Source organism: Cebus imitator, unplaced genomic scaffold (genome assembly GCF_001604975.1).
Source record: "Cebus imitator isolate Cc_AM_T3 unplaced genomic scaffold, Cebus_imitator-1.0 Scaffold499, whole genome shotgun sequence".
Lineage (NCBI taxonomy): Eukaryota > Metazoa > Chordata > Mammalia > Primates > Cebidae > Cebus > Cebus imitator.
The window spans coordinates 1,418,345-1,429,115 of NW_016107814.1; the positions used below are offsets into that span (position 1 = coordinate 1,418,345).

Sequence of the window (10,771 nt, forward strand, 5' to 3'; positions counted from 1 at the left end):
AGGTTCAGAATCCTGTCAGATAAATTTAACAAAAGAGATTGAAACAATGGTAAAATATCAAAGAGAAATTCTGGACTTCAAAATTCAGTTGACAAGCAGAAGAAAGAATTAGTGAGGATGAAGACAAACTATATGAAAATGTATAGAGCTAACAAAAGAAAAAAGTGAAATACTCTCACAGCATCTGGAAAATAGCCTCAAAAGGGCAAATCTAGAATTACTGGCCTTAAAGAGGATGTAGAAGGAGAGATAGAGATACAAAGTTTTTTAAAGAGCTAATAACAAAGACCTTTTCAATCCTAAGGAAAAATATCAATATTCAACTGCAATGTTATAGAACACCAAGTGTATTTAACCCAAATAAGACTACCTCAAGACATTTGATAATCAAACTTTCAAAGGTCAGGGATAAAGAAAGGATTTCAAAAGCAGCAAGAGAAAACAAACAACATACAATAGGGCTCTGGTACATCTGACAGCAGACTTCTCAGTGAAAACCTTACAGATTAGGAGAGAATGGCATGACATACTTAAAGTGCTAAAGGAAAATAACATTTAGCCTAGAATATTATATCTAGTGAAAATATCCTTGAGGTGTGAAGGAGAATTAAACACTTTCCCAAACAAACAAAAGCTGAGGGGTGGCCAGGTGCGGTGCGGTGGCTCATGCCTGTAATCCCAGCACTTTGGGAGGCTGAGGCGGGTGGATCACCTGAGGTCAGGAGTTCAAGACCAGCCTGACCAATGTGGTGAAACCCCATCTCCACTAAAAATACAAAAAAAAAATATTAGCTGGGTATAGTGGCAGGCTTTTATAATCCCAGCTGCTCTGGAGGCTGAGGCAGGAGAATCACTTGAACCTGGGAGGCCGAGGTTGCAGTGAGCCAAGATCGTACCATTGCACTCCAGCCTGGGCAACAAGAGGGAAACTCCATCTTAAAAAAAAAAAGAAAAAAAAAATTGCTGAGGGGTTTTATCAACAGCAGACCTGTCCTATAAGAAAATGCTAAAGGGAGTTTTTCATTCCAAAGGAAAAGGACATTAATGAACAATAACAAATCATCTGAAGGTACAAAACTCACTGGTAATAGTAAGTACACAGACAAATACAAAATATTACAGCATGAATTGTGTTGTACAAACTACTCATCTTGAGTAAGAAGACTAAAATATGAACAGATAAAAAATAACTATAGCAACTTATAAAGACATACAGTATAATAAGATATAAATAGAAATAACAGAGCAGGGGAAAAGAAGATAGTGTAAAGTTTTTTTTAATCAGTTTTCTCTTTGCTTATTTGTTTTTGCAAAAGAAACATTGTTTGTTGCCCTTATTCCTAATAAACTTGTTAATATATACATTTTTGGGCCTAATTTGGTTTTTTACTGACAAAAAGCTGCCAACAAACAGCTGTATGTATTATCTTATATACTTACATTGAAAAAAAACATAGTTTTGTATTATGAAATATTTACTCAAGAAGTTTTCATTGTTGTTTGTTCTTTCTTTTTAAGAATATATATATTTTTAAGAGATAGGTCTTGCTATGTTGCCCTTGCTGGAATACAGTGGCTGTTCACAGATGTAATCATAGCATACTGCAGCTTTGAACCTGGCTCAAGCCATCTTCCTACCTCAGCCTCCCAAGTAGCTGGGACTACAGGCATGTGCCACTGTAGCCCAGTTCAAAAATAAATACTTTTTTTTGTTGTTGAGTTGGAGTCTTACTCTCTGGTACAGGCTGGAGTGCAGTGGCATGATCTCAGCCCACTGCAACCTCTGCCTCCTGAGTTCAAATGATTCTCCTGTCTCAGCCTCACGAGTACCTGGGATTACAGGCATACACTACCATGCCTGGCTAATTTTTGTATTTTTAGTAGAAATGGGGTTTCACTATGTTAGCCAGGCTGGTCTCGAACTCCTGACCTCAAGTGATCCTCCTGCCTTGGCCTCCCAAAGAGCTGGGATTACAGGCATGAGCCATTGTGCCCCACCAAAAATAAATATTCTTAATTTTTATTTTCTTCTAGCTATCATTTGTAGCTTTCATTCTATTTTTTTTTTTTTAATCATTTTTGGTTTAAAATGAAATATACTGAGATGCGAATTAGAAAATGCTTTTTTTTTTTTTTTTGGTGCAGGGCAGAAGAAAGGCTTGTAAACTTCACCAAATGCTGCTTACGCTTGTGGGATTGTTTAATGTTCATCATTTGGTCAGTCTCATCCCCGTAGCAGTCAGAATATTTCAGGTCACTTTATATCATGGAGTCCGTGAATGGGAGGCCTTATTAAATTAGATGAATATGTGAAAATCTAATGGCATATTTAATATTTTGGAATATATAAACCTTGGCTTTTAATTTTTTACATTTTTGTTACAGATTCTGAAGAATATTTCTGTGTAAAAAGAATTTTCTCAGGGGGAGATCAAAGCTTTTCACATTACTCTAGTCCCCAGGTAATAATATAATCATGTAGATACTTAGTTCCAATAATTTTGACAAATTTAAAAAACCCATAATTAATGTTCTTTATATGTTACAAAGTAATTGCCCTAGTTTTTTCCCCTCAAGTCTACAGAATAAATTTTTCTGATCTATTAGATAGGTTTTTGTTTCAGGTGTTCAGTAATTCTGTTTAAAACACAAATACATAATGGGGTTTTTGAGTTGTATATAATATCTCTTCCCTCTGACTAATCTTATTTGAAAATTTAGAACTGTGGGCCACCAGATGACTTCAGATATCCTGATCCTACAAAGCAGATCTGGACAGTGAATGAAGCTCTAATTCAGAAATGGCTGAGCTATCCTTCTGGAAGGTTTCCTGTGGAGATAGCCAAGTAAGAAAAGCATTTTGGGCCAGGCATAGTTGGCTAATGCCTGTAATCCCAGCACTTTGGGAGGCCGAGGCAGGCAGATTGCCTGAGACCAGAAATTGGAGACCAGCCTGGACAATGTGGTGAAACCCCATCTCTTCAAAAAATATACAAGTAGCTATGCGTGGTGGCACACTTGTGGTCTCAGCTATTTGGGAGGCTGACGTGGGAGGATCACCTGATCCCGGGAGGTCAAGGCTGCAGTGAGCTGAGATTACACCATCGCACTGTAGCTTGGGCAACAAAGTGAGAACTTGTCTCCCAAAAAAATCCATTATAATAGATATTTTTAAAGATCTTAATTAAATATGCATAAGTTATAGTTCTTTCATGTACATAGAGATATGTTAAATGATAACATAAAATATTAAATGTAGCCATTTTAGGATTGGCCTTGAAATGTCTTCTTTCTAGTTTCATAATGGTCAGTATCTTAACTTTCAGACTTTTTGAAAGACTTTAATATTATTTGTTTCTTGAATATTTTGTTAACTTGTCTAGTAGTACTTAAAATTTTGTTATTTGGTTTTTGTTGGCATTTGGGATGACGGGTTGTATTTGAAAGCTGTTTTGTTTTTCTAGATTGTTTTCCAAAACTATACTTTTTCTGAAAATCCCAAAGACACCCCCAATTAGACTCACTGCCAATATGGAATCAAAAAAATTTTTTTAAATTAAAAAAACTGTTTTTATCTGAATATACACACTTAATTTTTGAAATTCTATGTTTTAAAGTAGATAACTTAATTCGTTTGATAAAGCAATTAAAGTAATATTTGGGAAAGTCTATTGTAAACAGTAATACCTTTATTAAGTATTATTTTATCAGTCTTTAGCAATTTATATAATTCTGATTCATCTAATTGGGTGTTAGACGAGTGCTCTGTAACTTTAAATATTAGATTCATATTCATTTAATTCTTTTTTAAGAAAGGGTGAACAATTAAATTCCTAATTCTGTGATTTAAAAAATTTTTAATTTTTTAGTGAGATAGATGGAACATTTTCTTCCTCTGGTTGCCTAAATGGAAGTTTTTTAGCTGTTAGGTAAGTGGCAATTCTTTAATATGCTGAAATTTTCAAATTTGTTGTATTAAATAGTATATCAAATTTTAAAACGAAGTAATTTTAAAGTTTTATTCTATTGTTTTTTTATTCTTTCTTTTCTGTTTTTTAGCAATGATGATCACTATAGAACAGGTACCAAATTTTCAGGGGTTGATATGAATGCTGCTAGGCTTTTATTCCACAAACTTATACAACCTGATCATCCGCAGATATCTCAGCAGGTCTGTTTTTAAAGTATTATATTTACATTATTATCTGTTGATTTGTTGTTGTTGTTGTTCTGTGTTATATGTTTATAGCCTAATTTACTTTGCAGTTTCACAGACTCTTATAAGTTGTGCTTTTAAAATAAGATTTCATTTTAAAGCATTTGTAATTTAGCTGTCAAAGATCTAGAAATCTTTTCAGATGTTTGAAGCAGACCCTGAATTACTTAACATTACCATGTTGCTTCAGTTTGTGTATAGTTGTAGAGGTAGAGATTTTAAATTGAGACTTGTACAACAGGTGATTTTTTAAATTCTCCAAGCAATGCTTAGGCATTAATTTTCATTGTGCTGTAAAGTATATTCATCATAAGACTTTGTCTTTCTTTTTTCTTCTTCACCATTTCGTGTTTGCTGTAGTGCAAAATTTTCCTTTTCTTTCTTTTCTTCCTGCTTTCCTTTTTTTTTTTTTTTGAAAGTGTATTCATTTTAAATGAAGTAGGTTTTACTTTTTGTCAAAATATAGGTGGCAGCTAGTTTGGAAAAGAATCTTATTCCTAAACTGACTAGCTCCTTACCTGATGTTGAAGCATTGAGGTTTTATCTTACTCTACCAGAATGTCCCCTGATGAGTGATTCCAACAATTTCACAACAATAGCAATTCCCTTTGGTACAGCTCTTGTGAACCTAGAAAAGGCACCACTGAAAGTACTTGGTAAGAATCCTAATTTTTTTTCTTTTGAAACCTTTTATCTTTAAATGAAAATGCTCATAAGTTCTTTTGCTATTTCCAGTTCTCCTCCCTGCTTATTTGACATTGTCTTAGGGAAAAATGAATCTGTTTTAACTTTTCTTGTTTTTGTCTAGTCATTTGATTCTAGTTGGAGTTGTTGAAAGAAAAGCATGTTAGATATAGAAGTTTAATCAAACATAACAGCAGAGACAATATTAAGAAAGTCAAAAACTGTTACCCATATTCCTTTCCCTCATTGCCTTTAGTATAATCTTGCTATTAAAGAAGTAAAGGAGGAGGAACAATTAAAACTGAACAAACATGGGTTTTAAGTCTCCTTTGAACCCTGATATAAGCCCTCTAACTTGTGTTTCCTTCGCTTGCTGATTTCATGATATTCGATTTTATTTTTCTTTGTATAGACTAGATTTTGTTGCTCATCTGATCTTGCACTTCTATCTCTTACCACTCTGGTTTTTTGGCCTAAACTTTTCTCACTTTAATTTTTCTATTTGTCTAGATTTTATCTCTATCTCCTGGTCTTTATAATTTTTTTGCTAACCTAGTCCTTTTCTTTCTAATAGTATTTGTTAGGTATGTGGAGCTGAGATATATAGAATATCAGTACAAAACTTTAAGGCTGAGGGTAAATGGAGGAAGCAACAAGCAAGAGGTAGAATATGGGAATCTGAGGAAATACCCAGTAATAAAAGTCAGGCAGGGACTGACAAGAGTATTTCTTCCCTGTTGTCAGAAATTATTGTATTCTTTCTGCCTGCTTCATAGGATTGAAGTGTTTGTACTTAGTAACTACAAATAGTGAATGTGGGGAAGGACCCGTATGTTACACTTTACATTGTTCAGCTTCTGTATTTGATCTTCAGGAGTACCTTGCATTTTAAAGGTAGTGGTTCACAATATTTTAACCATATATTAAACTGAAAGATAAAACTTAGAACTAGTATTAGAACAATACAATTTAAAGGATGTTTTGCTTGAAAATTGAAACAGTAATTTTCAAAACTTTTAATAACTGGTTTTAATATTAGGTATGGTGGTGAGTTTTTAATATAATTTAGAAAACCAAGAATATAAATTCAACAGGACTTTCATAGGTTATTTTTGCTTTTGAGAGCTTTTAGGACAATATTGTTTAACTTGGCTGGGGTGGGTATAAACCATAGAAATGTTACATAAAATACTGTGTTATATGCATCTTTCTGGGGTTTTCTAAGGGTTAACAACTGCTTCAAAAAAAAAATCCATATGATTTTGAAAGTTGTGATTTTTCTTAACTTCATTTTATTTGCGTGTTCACTTTTTAATAACAGAAAACTGGTGGTCAGTACTTGAGCCTCCACTATTCCTCAAGATAGTAGAACTTTTTAAGGAAGTTGTGGTACATCTTTTGAAACTCTACAAGATCGGTATTCCCCCTTCTGAAAGAAGAATTTTCAACAGTTTTCTTCATACTGCATTAAAGGTTTTAGAAATACTACATAGGGTATGTCCAATAGTTCCTTTATTTTCCTCTTTTCCCATTCCTATTAACAGATTGATAATGTTCATTTTAGCATTAATCTATTAAAGATTTAGATTGGCAAAAACAATAATGTATATTATAAAAATTTGGAAAAGTTATCTATACTTTACCTTAAAAGAAGTAACTTGTACTTTGCAGCTTTGGTCTTACTTGACTTTGTTAGGCATATATAGATAACTTGTCTATAGTTGGGCAGAACAGTAACATACTAATGAGTTAGAATTCTCCTTATATTTCTTTATCAAGAATATAATTTGTTAGGTTGCATTATATGTTTTTGTTAGCTGTAAGTGGTTATCACATGAAAGAGATTCGGTCCTAGTTGTAATTATGAACATTTAAACTCGTGTTCTTTTGATATAGTGTACTAATGGCCTCAATTAAAGTAGAACATTTCATTTGAAACAAATGAGTAATTTAAAATTGGAACCATATGTAATTCATTAATTTGCCTATCGTTCTTCCCTGCCCTTCTTCCCAGTTTTAAAAATAGTACCCTTTACACTTGTAGTAGTTCAAAGTTATATGAAGAAGTAGACTCTGAGCTGTTTCATTAAAGATGGATTTCATCCCTGACAGTTGGTAGGTATATCTCTGTTATGCCATTTGGTTTTCTTAAGTTGCTATTTAGATGAGACATGACCTAAAGGAGAAACATATATGTCTAGCCTATGGACTGACTAAAAAACCCACATGAACCTTTAATCTTTAGTTTCTTCTCTTTAACAGCTTCTTTGTATTTTCAGACCCTTGCCTAGTACTAAGGTAAATAATAAAGGAATAAAGGAGATAATCCATCTGAACATTTCCCAACCACTTATTTTCCTATTTTAGTTCCTGGGTATTTTTCTCAACTGCTTGACTTTATGGACTTATTTTTTCTCTTGTATTTAGTATGTCCAAGATTCCTAGAAAAATAACTCATTTTTCCTCATTTTGATTGACAAAATCATCATAGCCATATATTTCCTAGGGAAACAGGTTATTTTATTTATTTTACTTTATTTTGAGATAGAGTCTTACTCTGTTGCCAGGCTATAGTGCAACGTTGCTGTCTCAGCTCACTGTAGCCTCTGCCTCCCGGGTTCAAGTGATTCTCCTGCCTCAGCCTCCTGAGTAGCTGGGACTACAGGCATGTACCACCATGCCCAGCTACAGGGTTTCACCATGTTGGCCGGGATGGTCTCAATTTCTTGACCTCGTGATCTGTGTGCCTTAGCCTCCCAAAGTGCAGGGATTACAGGCGTGAGCCACCACGACCAGCCGGAAACAGATCATTCTTATGTTTGCCTTTACCCACAACAAGGTTTAGCATATCAGGGTCCAGGTCTGCAGTAAACTGCTAATAAGAAGATTCTCTAACTTCATGGGATGGGTCTCTACTTTTCTGTGTACTTATTGGGATTAGAGAGATTAGTTTTTTTCTTTTCTCTGGACTTCTTACTACTTTGGTGAACCATCCCTTTTCAGCTGGACTCTATTACCAAATAATTACTCATTCTTTGCTTTCATTATCTGCTTGTCTTTAGTCCCCCTTTAAAAAGTACTTTTTTTCTTAGCTGTGTCTTTTACCTCAAGAAAATGGAGTGGGAAGAGAAGGGGAGAAAATTGAACATTTTGTTTTTCAAACTACAGGCAGGACTTAAGTAAGTTAAATAACCTACCTAGCTCAGTAACTTCAGTCTTAGGAAGAACTTCGAGTTTCATCTGCAGAGACCTTTTTGATGGACTCATTCTAAATATACTAGAATCTTCACATCTTGTTAGTTGAAGCGGAAGGGAAAATAACATTTATTGCTTGCTAACCACAGCTAGGACTAGAACCTCCTTTGTATGTAGGCCATGTGAATAATTTTTAGATACATTTAACTTAAAACCCTAAATAGTTGGTATTTTGTTCCTTTTTATAGACTGGAAAAATGAATGTCCACATCAAAGTAAGTAGTAGAGTTGAAATACGAGTATCAATCTTCTACAAAGTCCCTGCTGTTTATAGTGTTCTTACATTAGCAGATGTAGTAGTATTATCTGTTTAGAAGGGGGATTGATTTTCTTTTATGCCCCTAGATATAGAAGTTTATATTCTAGATCACTTGTAGTATTACATTATAGGCCCTGGACTAGGAATCAAAAAGACCATATTTCTAACTCGGCTGTGTTGCTTCCTACCACTGAGATTTTGAAGAAGTCTCTTTATCCCATATGCAAATGAAGAATTATCTCTAAAACATAGATTAAAATACCAGCCCTGATAGTTTTCCAAAATTTATATATTGTTTAAATTATATAGTATGGGCCAGACACAATGGCTTATGCCTGTAATCCCAGCACTTTGGGTGGCGAGGTGGGCGGATTACTTGTGGTCAGGAGTTCGGGACCAACCTGGCCAACATGGTGAAACCCCATCTCTATAAAAAATACAAAAAAAATTAGCCAGGCATGGTGTTGGATGCCTGCAATTCCAACTACTCGGGAGGCTGAGGTAGGAGAATTGTTTGAACCCAGGAGGCAGAGGTTGCAGTGAACCAAGATCACACCACTGCACTCCAGCCTGAGTGAAAGAGCAAGACTCCACCTCAAAAAAATAAATAATACAATATATGTAAGTTATACATTCATAAGGCAGTGATTTTGTTACCACCACCACTTGGGTGGAAAACCACTACTTTTTATATGAAGAAATTATTGTGTTATGAGGAAACTGGGTTCTTCTTTGAAGTAGTTACATAGTCAAAAGCAGGATGATACTGGTATGACTTTCTTAAACATCTCTTTCTGGGAGGAGGCTTTAGAGCAGTGAGTTACCTTTCTTCTACCCCTTAGAGGAAATTTTGCTTCATCCTACTCTACCATAAATAGATATCTGGATATGAACTATGAGGGATGATTTATTTGTATCATTCAAGGAACCTGTTACTACGAAAACTTGTTTATTCAAAGACTCCTTGTATCTGACAACTGTATATTCCTTCCCTCTGTTCTGTTGTTAAAAGTTAAGGTGAATTTCCTCAGTTTCCTTCTTTATCTAACCCTGGAGCAGGATTATGAACTAGAGAACTGGACTTTGTGTTCCTTATTTATTTCAGGATTTATGGATACACTGGTTTCTCCCATATGTCATGTCCTTTGGAAAGTTTTTGTATTAAAAATCATTTTCAGTGCTCCAAATGGCGTCATAGGAAAATACCTTGGTATGTGCTGTCAGGAATGGATGTATTGTCAGCTAAATGAGTTTACTGGCAAATAATTGAGTTATTTAGTAGTTTCTGAGTTCCATGTAGTACATTATAGACATGTTGGTATGCCAAAAGAAAAGCCTTACCTGGTCTGTCTAGCCTAGTTGCTACATATTTGTGTTGATCTAAATCAGTGAATTTTCAAACTATTTTATGCAGAACCCTTAAATAAACCAAACAGATACATACTCACCATAACCACCCTTGAACTGAGGTGTTTAAGCAAGGATACTAAACTTTAATTAAAATGTGAAATAAAAGTATTATAATCACACTTATATAGATTTTATTTTGTACATTTAGGCAATAATCCTAAACGTATAGATTGTTTTGAACTTCTACCATGTGACTTCTTTTTTAAATTCATTTTGGAAATATTGAGTGCCTACTATGTGCTTATTATTATATTAGATATTAGGGATGCAGTGATAAAAGATACGATTTCTGCCCTTGTTGAGCTTACAGTGTTGAGAGATTGTATAAACTTTTTGGTCTTTATGTTATAGCATGGTAAGTACTAGATTAGGAAAAATGCAGAGTGCTATGAGAACACTTGGGTGGGCATGTAACTATGAAGGACTATGGAAAACCTCCTGGAGAAAATGATGGCTTGTTGAACCTTCTCTACCACTGCAAGTATATTATTTTTATTCTAACATTAACGTGTCTTTTCAAAAATGTACATATCATATAAGCAAGATATACAAACTGCAAATACTAGTTGTATTTCTTTAATTTTTTTTAATTCTTAATTTTTGGGGGTACATTGTAGGTGTATCTTTATGGGATACATGAGATGTTTTGATACAGGCATGCAATGTGTAATAATGACATTATGGAAAATGGAATATCTACCCCCTTAAGCATTTCTCCTTTGTGTTACAATCTAATTATAGTCTTTTAGTTATTTTTAAATGTACAATTAAATTATTATTGACCATAGTCACTTTGTTGTGCTATTAAATAGCAAGTCTAGTCATGCATGGTGGTTCACACCTGTAACCCCAGCACTTTGGGAGGCTGCGGCCAGTGGATCAGCTGAGGTCAGGAGTTTAAGACCAGGCTGGCCAACATGGCAAAACCCTGTCTCTACTAAAAATTA

At 34.4% G+C, this 10,771-nt stretch overlaps 1 protein-coding gene across 1 annotated transcript in view; it reads left to right on the plus strand.

Moving 5' to 3' along the window:
• HERC4 (HECT and RLD domain containing E3 ubiquitin protein ligase 4) overlaps window positions 1-10,771 on the plus strand; it is a gene marked incomplete at its 3' end in the record, with an annotated part of 118,366 nt that overhangs the window by 79,439 nt on the left and 28,156 nt on the right. The window contains exons 10-15 of the mRNA XM_017513737.2: window positions 2,386-2,462; window positions 2,722-2,846; window positions 3,870-3,929; window positions 4,060-4,171; window positions 4,683-4,872; window positions 6,222-6,394. Of these exons, the coding sequence (XP_017369226.2) occupies window positions 2,386-2,462; window positions 2,722-2,846; window positions 3,870-3,929; window positions 4,060-4,171; window positions 4,683-4,872; window positions 6,222-6,394 (737 nt within the window). The remainder of the gene's footprint in view (window positions 1-2,385; window positions 2,463-2,721; window positions 2,847-3,869; window positions 3,930-4,059; window positions 4,172-4,682; window positions 4,873-6,221; window positions 6,395-10,771) is intronic.